The sequence below is a fragment of the Petaurus breviceps genome, unplaced genomic scaffold, assembly GCF_028583685.1.
Source record: "Petaurus breviceps papuanus isolate PSGF00001 unplaced genomic scaffold, PetGlider_PUasm1.0 558, whole genome shotgun sequence".
In the NCBI taxonomy this organism is placed as follows: domain Eukaryota; kingdom Metazoa; phylum Chordata; class Mammalia; order Diprotodontia; family Petauridae; genus Petaurus; species Petaurus breviceps.
In genome coordinates, this window is record NW_027186376.1 from 942,392 (window position 1) to 965,527 (window position 23,136).

Here is a 23,136-nt window from a genome sequence, read left to right on the forward strand (position 1 = left end):
TTAAGTGCCCTACTAAGAGCTGGAGAGACATAAAAAGGCAAAAGACTGCCCCGCCCTCGAGGAGCTCACGATGTACATTGCTGTTCAATCTCCAGATTACCCTTTGTTCCTTATCTTCAGTGTATGACCATGGCTTGAGCTGGAGGAGCTAGGACAAGATGGCATCAAGAAATGTTCTAAGCCCCTCCAGTTCAGACATGCCCTGCTCTAGACCCTCTCCCAGGCCTGACATCCCCTCTTCTAACACTCCCCCAGCTCTGGCATTCCCTAGTCCTGTTCAGAGTCAGGAAGGCCTGAATGCAAATCTGATCCTAGACACTTACTAGCTATGTGACCCTGGGCAAGTCACTTAATCTCTGTTTGCCTCAGTTTCCACATCTGTAAAACGGAGATAACTATAGCATGGAACTTCCAGAGTTGCTCATGGTGCTTCTCAAACTGTCTCTGCCCCAGGCTTATCGCTCCTGACGGGTCATTGAACAGAACAAGACAGGGCAGATGCTCTGTGAGGATGTTCCCGATGCCATCGTACACAATTCCTATTCTTTGCCATTGAGTGTGAGGAAGTTGTCTTTCTTTCATTCCCTTCTCTGAGAGTGCAGAGGCAGGATGCATCATCCTGGGCCAGTCATTGTACTCCTCCGAGATGCCCCAGGCGACTGTAAGCCACGGAGCAGGTGCTGACCAGGACACCCGACACTGGGGCCATCAAAGGCTTTAAAAATCGTCGTGGGACCCCGCCTGAGGTCCCTGTGCATGCTGCCCCCTTGCAGTTTGTGGATTAAGCAAAGTACAAGTATCAGCAATGTCCGATTTCTCCCGATACTGAGCCCAAGCTTAAGCCTCACTCCCAGTCACCTCCACTCTGACCCTCAGGGCCCTCCTCTTTAAGAGGGGACGGGCATTAGGCACAACCTACCTCAAAGGAGGGTTGTGAGGACAGTTTGTCCACCTTACGCTACAGAAAAGCTTGCTTAACAAAACCAAGAATAGGAAGTTTAGAAGCAGGCTGGGCGGCTGTGGACGGACTCCATCAGCAGGTCTGCACTGCTTGGGCTTTCTTTTCTTTTGTCCGGCACATTCCAGCTTCCCCAGCATGTCCTGCTCCCGTTTTGGCCTCTTTAGCCGACGTGTCGTGGCTTCGGTTTGTCCCCCCTCGGCATTGCTTTGGCAGCATCACCACACCTCCGAGGAAGCTCCCCATGGGAAGTTTTCCCTTTCCATTCTTCATTCTGAAGGCCGGTGCTATTCTCTCTTCTCTCTCGGTTCTATTCCGCTGTCACTTTATTTCCCCCATTCTTCCTACCAGGCTCCATTTTCTTCCTCCCACACTGTGCACACCAGGCCTAGGAAGATGGGCTCTTAAAAGCCAGATAGGTTAAAATCTGCGATGGGGAAAACAATGTTTTTAAGGGGCTTCCACAGTGTTCTTTTTAAGTGTTCTAAGATTTCAGTTTCCATTTCTATAAAACATGACAGAGTAGAGATGTTAATTGCCTATACACATAGGAGACATGAATTCCACTGCTAGGATGCTGGTGGTGGTGAAACCTGAGATCCATCATGCTGCCTCTTGCCTTGCTCTGGTTCCCTGCAGCCAGAGCATGACAATGACCAGCTCCAATCAACACTGACCCCCCCATGGCCTTTTGGGCCCTTGTCCTCCCACCCCCTCTTAGGATCACCAATTTAGAGCCCGCAGGGGTTGTGGAGGCCAGCGAGGCAGCTCATTGGACTAGCGGCTGTTCACTGGCCTTCCTTGTCTGGAGTTGTCCAAGGTCATAGACACAGCCCTCACTATAGATTCATGGCATCCAACCTCAGGAGAAAGTGTCATGGTGTGGATACCTACAGTGGGCCTCTGAGCCAGGAAAACCTGGGTTCAAGACCTGCCTGACACAGCAGGGCTGTGTGACCCCTATCAGAGACCGCACAGCTCTACAAGCAGCAGAGTAGATGTTCATCTGCACCGGGTAAAGGGAGTTTTCTCAAGGGGAGCTCCCTGCACCAATGGTGTGATAATGTGGCTGGTCCAAAAAGGCCTTCTTCCTCCCTGATTGACTCCCTACCACACCCTCCAAAAACTGTGGCAAACTCCTTTGTTTCCTTTTAGTCTAAGTCCCCTCCCCAAGCCACCGTCCTCACCTCTCCCTCCCTTCCTCCCCCTTCCCCAGCCACCGTCCTCACCTCTTTCTCACTTCCTCCCCCTTCCCCAGCCACCGTCCTCACCTCTCCCTCCCTTCCTTCCCCCTCCCTGGCCCTGTTCTCATGCCCAGCACTCCACCATGATGGATACTGCTTTCTCCCGGTCCTTCTCCCATCTGCCCCTTGGTCCTTTTCAGTCTCCCATGCATCCTAAGCTCAGGTGTCTCCAACTTTGGTCCTCTGCTCTCTTCTCTTATTCTTGTAGATTCAGTGACCAGCCTCATTCGGATGCCTCTCGAATCTATCCATCCAGCCCTAATCTCTCCACCAAATGCCAGCCCAGCCCAGTCTAGTGGCTGGATGGCCCCACCTAAGCATCTCACCAGCATTTCAAACTGGGCATAGCCAAGGCAGAATTTGTAATTTGCCCCCTCTACCATACATATTTCTCAGCATCCTCATGCTCCTAGCCAGCCAGGTGTGGAATTCAGAGTTAAGTTAGACTCTTCCCTCTGCCTCTGGCCCCCTATCCACCGGGCAGCCAGCAGCCTCCCTCCTTCTCTTTACCCAGCACAGCCCCAGCTCAGGCCTCATTCTCTCTCCCCTGGACTACCCTTAGGAGCCTCCTAACTCATCTCCCTGCAGCTAATCTTTCCCCTTCCTAATCCATCCTCCACAAAGCTGCCAAAACAAACTTCCTAAATAAAATACAAATTTCTTGGCACATCATTTAAAGCCTCTCAAACCTGATTTTCACATAATTTTGCAAATAAAGGAGTGGGCCCTCCACATCAGATCAATCAAACTTGCCCCCAATTATGCTGCACATACCTGAACTAGAGAAGCCATTGCTGAGGCCTTCGGCCTTTCCCACATGCCACAGTGCTAGGCTCTGCACCCCTCGGATGTTTCCCATGCACTCCCTGCTCAGCACCACCTCTCCAAAGATGCTTTTCTTCCTTGAAGGATCCCTCCATGGAGGCTTCTCACACCTCCCCCTGACTTCAGGACTGACAGCTGTCTACCTCGTCCATTCACTTTGTATTTGCTTATACAGGACCACATTGGAGGACCCAGGACCTCTTCCTGTCCCTCCCCGCCCCCAGCTGTGAGAACAGTTTTGCCAAGCCTAGCACAGAGACTTGAGCATGACTGGTGCTTAATGAATGCTTGTTGAATTAAACTGACTGCAACACAGTGGAAAGAACCCTGGCTCCAGAACCAGAGGGTCTGGATTCAAATCCATACCCCTGATGTTCTACTTCTATGACCTCAGACAAGTCATTTAACATCCTTGTCCTTTCCTTTTTCACCCATTTGTAAAATGAGGGTCTCTATGGGATGGCTAGGTGGTGCAGTGAGTAAGAGCACCGGCCTGAGGGATCGGTTCCAGCCTCAGATACTTAACACCCACACAAAAAAAATTGGCCGTGTAACCTTGATCAAGTTACTTATCCCCAATGCTTTAATGATGGTCTCTGAGATGGACTCTGAGGTCCCTTCCAGCACCTCTTAGGATAATCCTATGAATCATTGTATACCTAACTAGGAATGGGGTAGTGACTTTTCCTCGCAACATGCCCCAAACTGTATTTTTGAGGCTTTGTTCCTCATCCTCCCATCTTCCCAACATTTGAGCTAATGAATTGGTCTGTCCCCACATCCTCAACAGGACCCTCCTTCTTTGCCTCATCAAACACCCAGCACTATTTCAATAAAAGCAACAGCCCCAACAAAAACCCCATGTTCTTGCACTAATGCTTGCAGAGCTGCCCTCATTTAGCAGAATAACATATTCCAACAAAGTCGGCAGTTAAGTGAATACTATTTTCTTACTGGATTCCATTATAACCTGTAAACTATTCAAACACTGGTTACAAGAAATACCATACTTTGCTTTAAATAAACTAATTTACAGAACTATCACTCTGAAAATTTTATGAAGCAGATTATTAATTCACTTTATTGTGTTTATTGAGCACATTTCTTTTATTGAGTTTATCAACACATCATTTGTTAGACAGCAACACTTGTTGCCAAAATATGATATGGCCACCTAGCTCCATTAGACCCCATGAATATCCAGAAAAAAAACCATGCTCAAAGGCGAGAGAATTTACTTTTATTCTCCTTTTATATAAAGCCAGCCCATATGGGAACACATGGGAACGACTGACTTAGCTAACAAAACCACACCTGAAATCAAAAAGAGGGTGGACGTCAACATGCACCCACCTCCATCGTAGAACCGAGAGCCAAAGGATGCTTAAAAGTGACCTAGTCCAATACCCTCATCTTCCAGATGAGGAAACTGAGACCCACAGATGCTTGGCCATTTGCACAGTGTCATACCAGCATTGAATGATCAGACTCTCTAGACTCCAAAGCTAAGGTTCTTCCCACTGGCCCACGGTGCCCAGCGACATCACACTCTTTTCACACTAGATATCGACAGACTTTCCTTTTCCAGGCTCGCGTACACTTGCAAACCACCATGAGGCCAAGGTGTTTCATTATGGATTAATTCGGCAGCTTCTAACCTTAAGGAAATTGTGCTTGAAGCATATCTTTGCATTCAGGAGTAGTTTAATAAAAGAACAAATATCCCTCTGTGTATCCTCTTCATTTCTGCCCTTTATAACTGAAGCTAAGGTTTTAATCTTTAAACATGCCTTTACACATATAGAGGTACGTGTGCATGTATGTATGTGTACACGTATGTATGTACACATACACATATGTACACATGTGTGCACACACATTTGTAGTTCTTTAACACGCCTCCCCTCCCTCCCCCCCACGCCAGTGCAGTCTTACTACCTCTCCAGATACGCACTTGTGAGGTGCAGCCTGGACACCTTGAGCAGTTTGCGCTTGTTCTCTGCAGCAGAGGTGTCTGGAGCCAGGGCAGGGCTCGCAGTCGGCGAGTGGTCGGCACCAGGCAGTCTTTTGGGGAACATCATCGAGTAGGATGTCCGCTTTCTGGTCCGACACGCCACCTCCCTCTCTTTGTGAAGCAGCTGCTCATCCATCAGCAAAGTGATGATTTGCTTAGATTTTTCTCGGACATAGTGACCTGATAAACATAGTGGATTGCTTAGAAAAGGAAATGTCAATGATTTTATACTAGTTTTCATATTAGAGACAAGAAAACCAAGACTATAATTACTTAAATGATCACAGTCACCGGCCCCCAGAGTAAACATAAAGTAACACAAACCTGCCTGCTGTTTATACCCATCTGCCCTATCAAGGGGGAAAACCCAACGTCTGTACTCTCAACCTGATGGAATCTGCATTACTTTGTTGTATTACAGCAAGCAATATTTTGGAAGTCAATTTTTACCCATCTATAATGAAGAAGTATTGTCATACGTTGTTGGCATAACATTCTGTTCAACTTTCTGCCAAGAGAGTGAGTTGTAACTTTCAAGACTCACATCCCAGGGGAGAATACCTCCCCTCAAAACAGGGCACCTTAAAGGAACAGAAGAAGTCCCTAAGGACATACTATACTTGTCTGAGATGCTCCAAAAGTAATGAGAGTGTTCAAGGCTGCCAGCTAAAGAGAAAGTAATTCTTTCCCAAGGGCAATCGTGGCATAAAAGGTTGTCTTCCTCTCCTAAAACTGGGCATATTTGTTTCCAAGCATCAACAGGGGATCAACCAGATTGCTCCTCAAAGGCTATAACCCAGAGGTGTATGTCAGGATGCATGGGCAGATTCCCTCATCCAGTTACACTGAAGCAATAACCCAAAACTTGGCAGAGCAAGTCGGGGTATGAACAAGATTATCAAATTATATTGAAGCCCAGAATTTGAAGCAGCTGTGAAATAAGAGGTCTTGATACCAAGTATAAATAGGAAAAGTGAACAGAGGGAAAAAAGCAGTCTTAGATTAAAAGCAAATTACCATTGTGGTGTAGGAAACCAGGTGCTGGACTTAAGAGTATGGATGACTGAGTCAATCCAGACTCAGACACTGGTATACTGTGAGACCCTTCCTCATCTATAAAAGAAGGAGCTGAAGGCCATGGCCCCTAACATTCCTTCCAGCTCAAGATCTCTGATCTTTTGAGCTGGGATCCTGACTGAGTCCAACACAATCTCATAAGCAGGAGAACATCATCTTGACCCAAAGGGCCCAATCCCAACCTTGAAAATAACAAGAGGGTATATGAATAAATAAAACTAGAGCCCACTGGGCTTCCCATCTCTGAGGCAGAAAAGGCATAAGCAGAAGAAAAGGAAAGCTACCCAAGAATTGGATTATGCGACAAAAGGGTTAAGAAACAACAATGTAATACATAGGCACACCCCCAAGAAAAGCATAAAAGATGGGAATTAAAAGAAAACCTTGAGATTCTTAACTCTGGGTATTGACACACCACAGAAAGAACACATTCATATCAATATCAACATTCTCTTTATGGATGAAAACACAAGACCTAAGGAACATAAACAGGAGGGTAGCTTACAGAATCTTCTCAGAGATGCAAAGAAAGGGCGGCTGGAAGTATTTCCCACATAATGGGTCATTTTACCTTACAGTGCTCCTAATGAGCAAAAGCTCATCACAAACTACATAGATAACAGCTGCTTGTTCTGCCAACATCTGTGGCAGGAAATAAAGACATAGAAAAATTCTCTGAAGAACTTGCCAAGATCCTCCAAACATATCCGTCGTGTACATTGATGGTTTGATACAAAGTCCGGCACAGAAAAGGATGGCAAAAAATATTGGAAAATATGGTTCAGGATGATGAGATGAAAGAGGACAAAGAATGACAGGCTGCTGGGAGTCTAACACTCATGAAGACTTTCTCCAGAAAGAGTAGGAAGGTATTTGACATGGCAGGCAACAAACACCACCACAAAAAAATGAGACTGACTGGAGATGACTCACCACAGACACCAGGGCCACCAGTAAAAGCAAAGGTCAGAATTAACACTGAACTAGAAGAAAGGGTAAAGATGAGAAGATACTGCTTTCTAGAAGGTTCTGGGGAGGGGGGAGGGAGTGTTGAGTAGAACGAAACTTCAAGAAAGTCAGTCAAGGGATGTGGCAGCCAAAAAGGCCAACCTGATGCTGGGCTTCCTCAGTAAGGGCAGAGCTTCTAGGAGACAAAAGTGATCATGACATCATGCCATTGCTCTCTTCCCCGGTCAAAACTCGCCTGGAGGGAGGTGTTCAGTTCTGGGTGCTGCTGTTAAAGAATGGACACCTGGGGGGGGGGGGGTAAGGATTGTAGTTCATGACTACAGTTGATGGCCCAGGACAAGGTTAGCCTGGAGGGGGAACGTGAAAGCTGTCTTCAAGTATCCAGAGGGCTGTCATGTACAAGAGGGACTGGCCTTAGAAGGCGGAGCCAGAAGCAATGACCAGAAATAGCAAAGAGGTCAATTTGGGCTTGATTCAGAAAACAACTTCCCAAGTTGTCTAAAAGTGTGAGAGCTTGTCTCTAGGGAACATCTCTTCTTCTACCTTGAAGGTCTTCAGGCAGAGGCTCAATAACCACCTATCAGATGTCAGGTAAGGCTTTTATGGATGGGTTGGGCTAGATGGCCACTGAGGTCCCTTCCAGCTCTCAAGTTCCATGACTCCATTCAATGATAACAGCGCTGGCCTTCCGTTCAAACAAGCTATTGATGCTGACAAATAGGAAGCGGACAAGGGAAAGAACCTGATTCCAATCCATGGAGATTTGGAGATTAAGGATGAAAATTTGAATTCTAACTCTGCCTCTGACTACCTATGATCTCCAAAAAGTCACAGCCTCCATGGGCTTCACTTTCCTCATCTGCAAGAGGAGAGCACTGGACAAGATGAGCTCCGAGATTTCTGCCAGCTTCCGAACTCTGATCACATGATGATTATTTCCTATGGAAATTTAACTTCTGTAAAGCAACTGCCACAACAAAGTGGCCAAAGAATTCCAGACAACAAATAGTTAATCTCCTGGGCAAGCAGAAAAAACATGGAAACCAAGGGTAACATCAGCTTAGAATATAAGCTCTAAATTTCAAAATGGTCCAGGGAGATGGTGGAAGACTACAAGCACTATCATCCCATGAAACAAGAATGGCAGCACATGGGAAACAAATCTGTAGGAACCTTGAAGTGAAACTTGACTAAAGCAAGTCATGCTAGGACCATTTATATGTGAAACTGGGAGGACACTAGTCAAACAATGGAATAAAGCTGCCAGCATTTCAAGAATAATCTATTTTCATCATAATGAAAGTAGAGTCAACCTATCAAGAAGCTAGTACCTCAGGCCTTGACATATATGGAAAGTGCAAACAGCACTAAAGAATGTGAAATCAGAGATCAATGCTGAACCAGACCAAGTATACACAGAAGAAATCTGCACCAAAGGTGACAATCTCTAAAGTACTGATTTTCGAGATATTTAAAAGTTAGGAAGAAATTAAATATTTAGGGGAAAACCACAAACATTATAACAAAAAAAGTGATTGAGAAAATATCTGTAACTATTGATCAATATGCCCACTTTCTCACCTCTATAATTTTTTTAATAATCTAAAAATATCAGAAGGAAACAGGCAGACTTTTTCTGTATCTTTTCATTCTTATCTATAATTTTTGTTCATATATCACCATCAGAATAAGTGTCTAAGAGCCCCAGGGCGGGCCTGACCAGGCTCTGCCTGGAGGGACTCCAGATCACCAGCAGCTGTGGCCGTTCCCAGAATTATCAACACATAGATGCGAAGGACAGAGTGAGAGGTCAGTGCAGTATGGACTTTGGGACCCAGTAATTGGGAGTGCCTCAGCTTTTGCCCCCGGGGCAAGAAGCCTGCTGAGGGCTGCTGTGCAGCCTCCACCACCACATGGCAGCTTTGGGTCCTGGCCTACAGATTGTAGGGGGTCCAAGCAACTAGTCTAAGGGGTAATTGCTCTTGCTTTAATCTGCTTGGATCTGGATCCCAGTCTAGGGTGGAGGTCCTGGGGTGTGTGTCCAGCTTGCCAGAGCATGTGGAAGCTTCAGCAAGGGCTCCCAACTAATACCTCTGGCAGCTGGGAAAACCCCAGCATTTGGGATGGAAGCTCCCCTGTCTGGTAGCAGTCCTACTGTGGCAAAAAGCCAAAAAGTTAAGTAATTGAGTGGCAACATGCTCAGGCAAAGGAAACATAGCAAACACAAGAACCCAACATTAGACTCCTATTTTGGGGACAAAAAGGATCAAAGCATGGAACAGGAGGAAGACAGTGAAGTCAGAACTCCTGCACCAAAAACATCAAAGGAAAATACAAGCTGGTTACAGGCCATAGAGGACCGTAAGAAGCAAATAAGAGAAGTGGAGGAAAAAATTGGGAAGAGAAATGAGAACAATGCAAGAAAATTATGAAATGAGAGTCAATAGCCTGAGTGAGGAAAATAACACCTTAAAAAAACAGACTAACTCAAATGGCAAAAGAGGCTCAAAAAGGCAATGAGGAGAAGAATGCCTTAAAAAGCCGAATTTGCCAGATGGAAAAAGAATCTCAAAAGCTCAATGAGGAGAATCATTGCTTCAGAATTAGATTTGAGCAAATGGAAGCTAATGACATTATGAGAAATCAAAATGCTATTAAACAGATCCAAAGAAATGAAAGAATAGAAGGCAATGTGAAATATCTCATGGGAAAAACCACTGACCTGGAAAATAGATGCAGGAGAGATCATTTAAAAATTATTGGACTACCTGAAAGCCATGATCAAAGAAAGAACCTAGAAATCATCTTTCAAGAAATTCTCAATGAAAACTGCCCTTATGTTTTAGAACCAGAGGGCAAAATAGAGGTTGAAAGAATCCACCCATCACCTCCTGAAAAAGATCCCAAAAAGAAAACTCCTAGGAATATTACAGCCAGGTTCCAAAATTCCCAGATCAAGGAGAGAATGTTACAAGTAGCCAGGAAGAAACAATTTGAATATTGTAGAAACACAATCAGGATAACCCAGCATCTGGCAGCTTCTACACTGAGGGATCGAAGGGCTTGGAATATGATATTCCAGAGGGCAAAGGAGTTGGGATTAAAACCAAGAATCACCTACCCAGCAAAACTGAGTATCATGTTTCAGGGGGAAATTTGGTCATTCAGTGGAATAGAGGACTTTCAAGCATTCTTGATGAAAAAACTGGAGTTGAATAGAAAGTTTGACATTCAAGCATGAGAAGGTAAACAGGGAAAATAAACCATAAGGAACTTATCAAATTTGAACTATTAACATTCCTACATGGAAAAATGATAATTGTAACTCATGAAACTTTTCTCATTATGAAAATAATTGAAGGGAATATATATGTCTATATCGGAGGGTATATGGGCATATGAATACATATGTGAATGTGTGTATATATGTTTACAGGTATACATAGATAGAGGACACAGGACCAATTTAATAGGAAGGGATGATACTTAAAAGGTGAAATCAAGAGGTGAGAGAGGAATATAATGAGAGGAGATGGGGACAGACAGAATGGGGTAAACTATCTCATATAGAAGAGGCAAGGGAAAATGGTTACAATGGAGGGCAAGAACAGGAAAGCAAAAGGGAATGGGTCAAACTTATTCTCATTGAATTTGGCTTGGGGGGAGGGAGTGAAATACACACTAAATAGGGTATCTCACCCTACAGGAGAGTAGGGGGAAAGGGGATGAGAGGGGAGATGATGGAATGGAGGGCAGGCTGGGGGGGAGGGAAGTTGGAAGCACCCACTTTTGAAAAGAGATGGGATCAAAGTAGAGAATAGAACTAGTGGGAGGTGGGATAGGAAGGAGGGAAATATAGTCAGTCTTTTACAATATATCAACTATGTTAATGTTTCGTATAAGCTACACATGTACAACCTATACTGAACTGCTTATCTTTCCAGTAACGGCGGGTGACAAGGGAGGAAGGGAATGAATCTGGAATTCAAAGTTTTAATATCAAATGTTTAAATATATATATACATATATATACTATTAATAATACTATTTTATATATAATTGGGAAATAAGATATACAGGCACTGGGGCATAGAGATCCACCGTGCCCTACTGGAAAAGTCAAAGGCGGTATGAGAGAAGATATGGGAGGAGGGGGTATACTGTGGGACTATTATTTTGGGGCAGTGGGTAGGGGAAAAACAGAGAAAATGTGTAACTCAAAATCTGGCAGAAATGAATGATGTAAATTAGAAGTTAATAAAGCATTTGAAAAATGAAAAAAAGAATGTGTGTAAAATTAACTATAATCCTCAAAATGTTAATAAAAATTGTTTTAGAAGTTTTTTAATCATATCTGACTCTTTGTGACCCCATTTGGGGTTTTCCTGGCAAAGATATTGGAATGATTTGCCATTTCCTTCTCCAGCTCATTTTACAAATACAGAAACTGAGGCAAAGTTAAGTGACTTACTCAGGGTCACAGAACTAGTTAGTATTTGAGGTCATAATTGAATTCAAGAAGATGAGTCTTCCTGATTCCAGGTCTAGTACTCTTTCAAATGCACCACTTAGGCAGACATAGGGCCTAACTGTCAATGCAATACACACCCCTCTTCTCCTTCTATTCTAGGCCCAAATCACTGTCCAGCTGCACTGTGGGTCCCAGTTTTATGGCCAACATATCCACCTGCATGGCGGAGGCTAGGTGGGCCATACATCATCTCGATCTTCATCTTCACTTATTGAATGGAATGTCCTGTGTCGGTAAGTGAGCTGAGCTCTTTTGAATGAGTCTGGATCTCATTTGGGAGTTTCTGCAATATCCCCAGCACAGTGTCATGTGCTAACAGGAGCTTCTAGAGGACAGGGAATGCTTTTGTGACCTGGATTTTTGCTGGTCATGCTTTATGACAATAGTGAAACACCTCCTAAAAGCCTAAAGCAAAACTGATTTTAATAATCAGAAGATCAAACACCATTTATCTCTGTTGTTGCATGTATCATGATCTTAACATGTACAGAGGAGAGCTCTCTCCCATAGAAGAGAGCGGTTCAGGGGGCATTTGGTTTTACTGATTCAAATGATTTTTTTTTTACTGTGGGAGCTTATATTCTCTGTACCTTTCAGACAATTGTGGAGCTGAGGAAATAGGGTCTGCTGTAGAATATAGCTCACTGATGCTTCTCTGTTCTCTTTTCATATATTGATTCATATTGATCAAGGATGCCCTCATATGTGTGCAAATAATTCTGATAAAGATGGCAAAGTAGACAGATAAGGGGGATGGAGCCAAGATGGCAGAGCAGAAGCAGGAAATTTCATGAGCTCCCACCACAACCATCTCCAATACCTGTAAAATATGATTCTAAACAAATTTTAGAACTAAGTGACAGAGAGAAACAAATCTCCTTCTGAAGCCAGTCTGGCAGGCTGCCAGGAAGGGTCTATCACACCAGACTGGAAGCCCAGTGCAGTCCCACGTGAGCCACACTGAGCCTGGAGTGGCCCCCATCAGTGGCACACACTGGCCAAAGCAGACTTCAGAAAAGTGAATCACGAGCAGCTGTGGTGGTTTCCAGACTTCTCAACCCATAAATGCCAAAGAGAAAGTAAAAGGTCAGTGGGGAACTCTGTTAGAACTGGGTGATGAAAGAGTGCAGTCCAGCCCCTGCCCCTGGGATGAGAGGTGGCAGAGGTCAATGGCTGCAGCTGCTGCCATGTGGCTACCTCCGGAGCTCCTGGCCTGCAGACTGTAGGGGGAACCAAGCGACCATTCATAGGGTAATCGTTCTTGCTTTGACCTGCTTGGATCTGGGTCACTGTCTTGGGTGGTGGTCCTGGGGTAAGAAATGCCAATGTGCCAGAGTTGTGGTAGCTGTAGAGAGGGAGCCCTCATCAGACCTCTGGCAACATGTGTGAAAACCCCAGTGATTTGGGACACAGCTCTCTCTACTCTGGAAGCAGAGTTCTACCATGGCAAAGAGCTCAAAAGTCAAGTCATTGGCTGGCAAGATGAGCAAGCAGAGGAAGCACAATCAGACCATAGAATCCTTTTTTGAGGACAAAAAGGATCAAAACATGGAACCAGAAGAAGTCAATAAAGTAAGATCTCCTGCATCAAAAACTTCCAAGAAAAATATGAATTGGTTACAGGCCATGGAGGACTCAAGAAGGATTCCAAAAATCAAATAAGAGAAGTGGAGGAAAAATTGGGAAGAGAAATGAGAATGATTCAAGAAAATCATGAAAAGAGAGTCAACAGCCTGCTAAAGGAGACCCAAAAAATGCTGAAGAAAATAACACCTTAAAAACAGACTAACTCAAATAGCAAAAGAGGCCCCAAAAGCCAATGAGGAGAAGAATGCTTTAAAAAGCCAAATTGCCCAGATGGAAAAGGAATTTCAAAAGCTCACTGAAGAGAATAATTCCTTCAAAATTAGACTGAAGCAAATGGAAGCTAATGACTTTTTGAGAAATCAAGGTACTATAAAACAGATCCAAACAAATGAAAAAATAGAAGGCAGTGTGAAATATTTCATTGGAAAAACCACTGACCTGGAAAATAGATCCAGGAGAGATCATTTAAAAATTATTGAACTACCTGAAAGCCATGGTCAAAAAAATAACCTAGAAATCATCCTTCTAGAAATTCTCAAGGAAAATTGCGCTGATATTCTAGAGCCAGAGAGCAAAATAGAAATTGAAAGAATTCACTGATCCCTCTTGAAAAAAGATCCCCAAAAGAAAACTCCTAGGAATATCATAGCCAAATTCCAGAGTTTCTAGGTCAAGGAGAAAATATTACAAGCTGCCAGGAAGAAACAATTTGAGTAATGTGGAAACACAATGAGGATAATACAAGGTCTAGCAGCTTCTACATTAAGGGATTGAAGGACTTGGAATATGATATTCCAGAGGTCAAAGGAGCTAGGATTAAAACCAAGAATCATCTACCCAGCAAAACTGAGTATGATGCTTCAGGGGAAAATATGGTCATTCCATAAAATGGAGGATTTTTCAAGCATTCTTGATGAAAAAAAATACAGAGCTGAACAGAAAATTTGACTTTCAAATACAAGAAGCAAGAAAAGCATGAGAAGGTAAACAGGAAAAAGAAATCATAAGGAATTATTAAAGTTGAACTATTTACATTCCTACATGGAAAAACGATAATTGTAACTCATGAGACTTTCCTTAGTATGAGGATAGTTGAATGGAATATATGTGTGTGTGTATACATACATATATGTTTATATAGGAGGGTGTATTGTGTATAATACATATGTGAGTGTGTTTATATATGTGTACATGTATACATAGACAGAGGGCACAGGATCAGTTGAATAGGAAGGGATGATATCTAAAAAATAAAATTAAGAGGTAAGAGAGGAATATAATGAGAGAAGGAGATAGGGAAAGATAGAATAGGGTAAATTATCTCATATAAAAGAGGCAAGGGGCAGCCAGATAGCACAGCGAGTAACAGCACTGGCTCCAGTGTTGGGATAACCTGGAGATTGAATCCCAGGCTCAGACACTTAGCACCCACCCAGAAACACCTGGCCATGTAACCTTGAGCAAGTTACTTAACCCCAATTGCTTAGGGGCAGCCAGGTGGCTCAGCGAGTGAGAGTACCGGCTCCAGTGTCGGGATGACCTGGATCAAATCCAGGCTCAGATACTCAGCACCACACCCAGAAATAACTAGCCGTGTAACCTTGAGCAAGTTACTTAACCCCGATTGCTTTAAAAAAAAAATAAAAGAGGCAAGAGAAAACTGTTACAATGGAGGAGAAGAACAGGGAAGGTCAACCTTACTCTCATTGAATTTGGCTTAAGGAGGGAGTAACATACACATTCAATTGGGTATCTTACCCTATAGGAAAGTAAGGGGGAAGCGGATAAGAGGGGGTATGATAGAAGGGAGGGCAGATTGGGGGAGAGGATACTTAGAAGCCCTTTTGAAAAGGGACAGGGTCAAAGTAGAAAATAGAATAAGTGGGGGGGGTGAGATAGGATGGAGGGAAATATAGTTAGTCTTTCACAATATATCTATTATGGAAATGTTTTGCGTAACTACACATGTACAACCTATATTGAATTGCTTATCTTCCCAGTGGGAGTGGATGAGGAGGGAAGAAGGAAAAGAATCTGGAAATCGAAGTTTTAAAAACAAATGTTTAAAAAAATTTTTTTTTACATGCAACATACAGGCACTGGGGTATAGAAATCCATCTTGCCCTACTAGAAAGTCAGAGGGGGTATGGGGGAGGACATAAGAGAGAGCAGATTGGGGGAAGGGGTATTCAGTAGACACGCTATTTTGGGGAGGAAGTACGGGAAAGACGGGGAGATAACTCAAAATCTTGTGGAAATGAATGTTGAAAACAAAAAATTTTAAAAAGTAGCCAGATAAGTCAGTAGGTATTAATAGCTTCTCAGTCACCCTTTTTTGGTGGCAATGCAAGTCATGGTTTTTTTTCGTATAGTTCGATATCTTCTTTCATATATCTCAAAAATTAATTCATCAGTGCTTGCTTACAAAAAATATGTTGCCTCCAGCAAAGACCTCTCGTTTACTTGAGCTGATCCAGCTGAGTCTCCCATCTTTCTTGCCTTGGTGCCACTTCCACTGCTCATACACATAGACATACTATAGGATTAGAAAATGTGGGAATGTGATCGCCTTTACCATGCCCTTGATCTTATTCCCCCTGGCCAAGTAGTCATCTCCAAACTTTAGCAATTGAGTTTAAATCTCAAGCCATCCTGTGCCTTTAATTTTCTGTGCTAAATAATTCCTTCGCTTTGGTGGTTTTTGCATTTTTTTCTGTCTTTCAAACACACTTGTCTCTTTTCAGAAATTATTGAACTTCAAAGTTCATTTCAATCTCTTCAAAAAGGAGATAAAGAACATGTAGTCAGAGACTGAAATAGTCAGGACTGGATTAGCAACCTCATTACCACATCTCCTGGGGTGTATGGTTCTCTGGCAACTGTCTAACTATGAGAGGTAAATTAGTCAGTTTCCCCTCTGTTTACTCTTCTGTTACCAACTTAATGAATTGTTAACAGCTAATGCTGTCACTAGGGGCACTCAACACATAAAAAATGTCATGTTCCATTCTTGTGGACACATTGACCAATAAGAAAGTGCTAGCTAGCTTCATGGGCACCAGTCACGCTGTCACGAAAGATAGGGTAAACTGAAAGGGCAATTCAACCAGTGGAAAAAGAAAAAGAAATTGAAATAAGTTCTCCTTGCATGCCAACCAAACCCTTCCCAATCAGAAGAATGTTGTACTTTGGAACACGTTACATTAGCTCAACTGAATCCTCACTGCAGCAAAGAAAGCCTTTCACACCTCCTTAGTCAATTCATTATCCACTCATCACAGTGGCTTTTCCAAACTTTTTCATCCACTCTCAAATCTCCTATGGCTCCCCTTCTTCCCACCCTCTAAGCTGAGAACCTAGCTTCATATTTCACTGAAAAATTTAAGACCATTCACAAAGAGCTCCCTCTTCATGTCATGTCATTCACTTTCGGCCACCATCTTCTCTGTCTCTTGCCTCCCATGAAGAGGTGGCCCTTCTCTTTGCAAAGCCTAATCCTTCGACATGCCCAAATGATTGCATCCATCTCATCTTCTCCAGCAGATTGCCTGCCCCCTATATCATCCCCACTCAATCATTTATTTTCAATTTCTCCCCATCTACAGGTTGCTTCTTTAATGCCAACAAACATGTCCATGGCTCCCCCATCCACAAAAAACCTGCACTTTATCCATCCATCTCCACTGGCTATTGTAACCTACATCCCCTCCCTTTTGTGACTAAATTCCTTGAGAAGGTCACCCATATATAATAGGTGCTTCCACTCCCTTTCCTGTCCATCTCTCCTTAACACTCTACGGTCTGGCTTTCAGTTGCATCATTCAACACAAACTGCTCTCCCCAAAGCTACCAAAGATGTTAACTGCCAAATCCAGTGCTCTCTTCCTAGTTCTCACCCTCCTGGACTGGTCTACACACTATGATGTTGTCAATTACCCTGTTCTCCTTGAGACTCCCTTCTCCCTAGGTTTTTGCCCCACTGCTCTCTCCAGCTGCCTCTCCTTTTCAGTCTCCCTCACTGGACCTTCATCCAGGTCAAGCCTGCATTTTGTGGGTATTTCCCAAGGCTCCATCCTGAGTCCTCTTCCCTTCTCCCTCCATACATCACATCAGCTCCATGCATTCAATGGTCATTTCTATGCAGATGATTCTAACATCTACTTATCCAGAATTAACCTCTCTCCCAAACTTCAATCTCACATCTCCAACTGCCTATCCGACGTCTAGAACTATTTTCCCATAGACATCTTAAACTCAGCATGTCCAAAACCGAATTCATTATCATCCTCTCCTCTTCCTAACTTCTCTGCTACTCTGGAGGGGGCCACCATTCTCTTATTCAGACAAGCTCACAGACACCCTCAACTCCTCACTCTCTCACCCACCCTCCATCCAATCTTTTGCCAAGTCCTGTCATTTCCATCCTTCACAAAAGCTCTAGACACCCCTCTCTTTCCTCTGACACAGCCCCTTGTACGGCCCCTCATCACCTCACACCTGGGCTATTGCAAGGCCTGATGCTTGGTCTCACTGGTCACTCCAATCCATTCTCCACTCAGCTATCAAACTGACCATGTCACCCCACCAGTCACTAAACTCATGGCTCCCTATTATCTCCAGGATCAAATAGAAATCTACTTGATTTTTAAAAGCTTTCATAAGCTAGCCCCTTGCTACCTTCCCAGTCTTTTTGTAGTTCACTCACTTAAACATACTCTGTGATCCTGTGACACTGGCCTCCTTCAAGAGGTCACCCAGCCTCCTGACTTGAGGCACTTTCACTGGCTGACCCCCCAGGTCAAGAACTTTCTCCCTCCTCCTCCCTACCACTTGGCTTCAGGTCACAGGCAGCATCTTCTGCAGGAAGCCTTTCCCAATCCTCCTTACTCCTGGCGTCTTCCCTCTGAGACGATCTCCAGTCTATCCCACCTAGATTTTGTTTGCATGTTGTCTCTGCTGCTATACTATGAGCTCCTTGATGGCAGGGACTGTTTTTTTTTCTTTCTCTGTATATCCCCACTGCTTAGTACTGGGCCTGGCACATAGTAGGTGTGCTTAATGCTGGTTGGTTTTACTTGAGTGGGAAATCCTGAGTTGTATTCCAAGTCCTCCAGATCTAGCAGCATGCAAGTCCCTTCATCTTCATAAGCCTTGATTTCCTCATCTACAAAATGAAGATAATTATTCTTATACTGTCCACCTGACACCCTGACTCCACGCTCTATCCATGGTACCACCTACCTGACTGAAAAAAAGAAAGCACTTTGGTAAATCACAAAGTGATCAATTCTGTGAGCTATTATGATTATTTACAATGAACATAACCATTATCTCTGCTGTATTTCTCATGGAAAGTGTTACTATCATGAGACTTTTATCTTCTCTGCCAGCAACCGCTGGCTTTCTCCAGACTGAGCTCAGTCAGGTTTCCAACATCTGACCCAGTCTCTTCTCATATGGCCCTTGGAGCCTTTCCAGCTTGGTAGAGTCTGACAGAACCTAAGCTCCGCTGACGGTCATCTCTAGCCTACAATGCGACTCATTTGATTCAAAAGCATTTAAAAAAAACTGTCTGCTAGGTGCAAGGTGCTGAAAAAAGAAATGAAAAAGTCTCTGCCCTGCTCGAGCTTACATTCTGTGAGATGCACAGAAATGAAGAGAAAAGAAATATAAAAGAACTGAGGAGAGAGAGAGAGAGAGAGGAAGGAAGAGAAGAAAAGGGAAAGAGAGAGAGAGAGAGAGAGAGAGAGAGAGAGAGAGAACACATTAGGATACAGGAAGGCTCAAAGAGTTTCCTATAGGTCTCAGTACATGACCTGAGCCTTAAAGGAAGCTGGGAGTTCTAAGAAGATGGCAGGAAGGAGCACATTTCTAGGCACAGTGGACAGACTGAAGAAAGACAAAGAGGTGAAACAGAAGACTGGTTTTAAGGCATAGAAAGTAAGCCAGTTTGGCTAGTACATAGACTGTATGAAAGGGAATGTTAAGTAAGTTTAGAAAGTTAGGCTGAAGTCAGATTGTGAAGGACTTTAGAGACCAACCTGAGTTTGTATTATATCCTGGGGAATTATTGAAGATTCTTGAGAAGGCAAAGAGTGTGATCAGACCTGTGCTTCAGGAAGATGGTTTTGGCAGCAGGGGGCCTCCAGTGCTTTGGGCAGAACTGCTATGGTACATTTATGAGAAGTTCACGATTACTGCATGATGAAAAGGCATGGATGAATTGCAGTCTGTCTAGTGGATAACCGATCCGTTAAATAATTAAAATATCATGAATGCATAATTTAACTTATGAATCGATTAAGTTGGGGGTTCCTTAATTCAACAAATATGTGTTTGGTGCCCACTCAACTCGTATGCTGCTATAGTAGTCGGTATAAGAACCTCCCACGTTCCAGACACTGTACCAAGTGCTAGGTATCCAAAGAAAGGAACAAGCCAGCTCCTGCCCTCACAGAGCTCATGGGCCACCTGCCAACAACTATGTGAACGCAAGGATAAGGTAGGAATCATCGGCAAAGGGAAGGCACTAGAATTAAGGGAGGTCAGGGAAGCCAGAAGGTGGGACTTTAGCTGCGACTTGAAGGAAGCCACAGAACACGGGAGGTAGAAACAAGGGAAGAAAGGGTTCTAGGCATTGGGGGGGGGAACAGCCAGCAAAGAGATGGACAGTTTTATTCTGGTGTCACTAGATCAAAGAGTATGTGGAAGGAAGGAGGATGGTATAAGACATAAGAAGACTGGAAGGGTGGGGAGATTATGAAAGATTTTGAACACCAAAAAGACCATTTTAATCTATTTGATCCTAGAGGTGACAGGGAGCTACTGAAGTTTACTGAGAAGGGAGGTGACATGGTTGGACCTACACTTTAGGAAGATCGTTTTGATGGCCAAGTGGAAGAGGGACTAGAGTGGGGGGGGAAACTGGAGCCAGGCACCGCTTCCCCCCCCCAGCAGGCTACTGCAATAGCTGAGGTACAAGGGATGTGGACCCATGCCAGGGTGGTGGCAGTGTTAGATTAGAGAGAGGGTAGATGTAAGATATGTCACAAAGGTAAAATCAACAAGACTTGGCAACAGATCAAATGTGGGATCTGAGAGCAAGGAGTAAAGGATGACACCCAGGACTGAGTGTGTCCTCCACCTAATAGAGAAGTTAGGAGGATGGGAGGCTTTGGAGGGGAAAGATAATGAGTCTGGTTTTGAACATTTCAAGTTTAAGATCTCTGTGGGACATCAAGTTTGAGATGTTTAACAGGCAGTTGGGATATGAGACTGGAAGTCAGTAGGGAGATTTAGGCTGGATAGGTAGATCTGAGAATCATCTGCATAGAAATGATAATTGAATCCATGGGAACTGAGAAGATCACCAAGGGAAACAATGTAGGGAGAACAGAAGAGGGCCCAGGACGAGCCCTGTGGGACCCCCACAGTTAGTGGGCGTGACCTGGATGAAGATCCAGCCGAGGAGACAGAGAAGGAAGGGCACATGAAGGATACAAAGCGAATAGACACATGGTCTCTTCTTTCACAGAGACTGCATTCTAGTAGTCAAGAAAAGGCTCATTACATATTCCCAAATGGATTTGTTTGTCATCTCATAGATACTGATGTTCCCTCCACTGCCTTCCCATGCCTCCTCATCCCATGCAATTCTCATGCCCACCCTCCAGTTAGCCACAGGAGGCTCATCCAGTAGCTAGAGGCCCATCTTTGGCTTCTCCTAAAATCACAAGGACGCCAGTTGGGCACTCAGGCTGTCTGTCTGTTATCCTTGAGTCTCACCATGTGATCAGCTCACCTACTATTTCCTCAATGATATCCTTCTCTCCTGATCTTCAGAATGACTCTTTTGTTATTTTTCTGCCTGTTCAGACTCATCATACACCTCTCCATGGCTCTGTGTGGCACCCAATTTTAATTTCTCAGACATAGTTGTATTCTGGAGTCAGAAGATCTGGATTCAAATCCCACATCTGCTACCTGCATTTACTACCTGTGTGACCTTGGGTAGATCACTTCACCTTTCTGGGTGGGCCTTGGTTTCCTCATCTCTAAAATGAAAGAGCTATACTAGATGACCTCCAATATCCCTTCCAGTTGAGGTCTATGAGCCTAAAAATGCTGTACGATGCTGGTACTAAATCTATGGAACAGGCTAGAGGCCATTAAGTTTTACAACTTCCTTCTTCCCTCTGGTTTCAGTTATAGAGAGAATGTCCAGATTAATAGGAGTCAGTTCTTCTAATAAGATATCTAATAATAAGAGGAAACTGAGCCGTGCACCTTAAAAGCTCTTCTTGTCCAACAAGGTCACTCCCATCCATCCACAAAAACGATCCAATATTCCTCGAAATATAGAACAGAAACCATCATATTCACCAACCCCTCTGACCATAACCAACAGGCAGACACAGGCTCTCCAGTGGTGTCCCCTTCAGTGACAGAGGAGACCCAGCACAGAGTTCATGTTGGACAATGATTGGCTATTTGGGAAGACAAGGTCTCCCAAGCACTCCCATGCATCCATGACCTCATGTCTGTTCCAGAAAGCCCTGGAATGTTACACAACCTCCTGCAAAAGATTTGTGAGCACTCAGAAGAGCTTGGCCTGACCATCCACAGTGGAAAAACTAAGTGGATCAAAAAACACCTAATGCCCAGGTAGGAGGTCAGAGGACAACACGCATTAGAGTTTGCTTGGCAGGTGGGTGTACACATCTCTACATGGATGCGTGTGTATAAATATACAATGTATGGATGCTATTCATTTTCCGTTGCATTCAATGCTTTGTGACTCCATTTGGGATTTTCTCAGCAAAGATACTGGAGTGGTTGGCCATTTCCTTCTCCAGCTCATTTTACAGATAAGGAAACTGAGATAAATAGGGCTAAATGACTTGCCCAGAGTCACACAGCTAGTAAGTGTCTGGGGCCGGATTTGAAGTCAGGAAGATGAGTCTTCCTGACTCCAGGCCTGGCGCTCTGTGCACTGCACCATCTAACTAGACATCTACATGTGTATCCATATATACCTGCATAGACACACAGCATAAATGGGCAGAGCTGAGCCTCAAAATTAAAGGAACAGGGCTGGATTGCTTTCAGGAAATGGCAAAGGTCCTCTAATAATAAAACAAGAACATAAGATAATATGTGATAAGTGCTATGTAAGAGGTGCAAATAATATACTAAGAGAACATAGGAAGGAGAAATAATTTTTTAAATAGAGTAATTAGGAAAGGTTTCATGGAGGAGATCACTTTTCATGTAGGCTTTGAAAGCTGCATAGAATTTTGAAAGGCATGACCAGGTAGGAAAAACATTCCTGGGTGGGTGGTAGGCATGGCATTCTATTATTAAATGATTTTCTGCTTGCTGGAAATCTGTGGGGTTTTGTCACAAATTGGTGGTCTTTCTTTATTGGTAAAGACAAGTATATTGAAGGGGAGCAGGAAGACCTTTCTTGAGCCCTTTAAATTGCAAAAGATAAGTAGTCACCAACTGTGACTGGCCCTGGATACAAATATAAACTGACTTTCTTGGTCATCTCATTTTCCGCATGAAGAATGATCATCATCATAATTTTCCTTTATGTAGTGTCTTTAAATTTACAAAGCACTCTCTGAGAAAAATACTAGTCATAATATTCAGTATCCTCACAATAATACTTAAAGTATTATTAGGAGCAAGATATGCTGAATTCAAAATGTGTCACAAAATAAAGATGCTGAGAGTAAAAACATTTACAAGGGGAGAAAATCTGAAGGCCTGTGGAAGGAGGTAGCCCCAAGCCCTTCCCAGTCTGACCATATGGAGCAAATTCTCAAAGTCAAGATACCAGTAATGTCTGGGGTGGCTAGGTGGCAGAGTGAATAGAGCACTGGCCCTGGAGTCAAGAGGACCTGAGTTCAAATCCGGCCTCAGACAC

At 43.7% G+C, this 23,136-nt stretch overlaps 1 protein-coding gene across 1 annotated transcript in view; it reads right to left on the reverse strand.

The window, feature by feature from the left end:
- ENTHD1 (ENTH domain containing 1) overlaps positions 1–23,136 on the reverse strand; it is a 102,179-nt gene that overhangs the window by 72,476 nt on the left and 6,567 nt on the right. Inside the window, exon 2 of the mRNA XM_069102822.1 lies at positions 4,982–5,221. Within this exon, the coding sequence (XP_068958923.1) occupies positions 4,982–5,221 (240 nt within the window). The remainder of the gene's footprint in view (positions 1–4,981; positions 5,222–23,136) is intronic.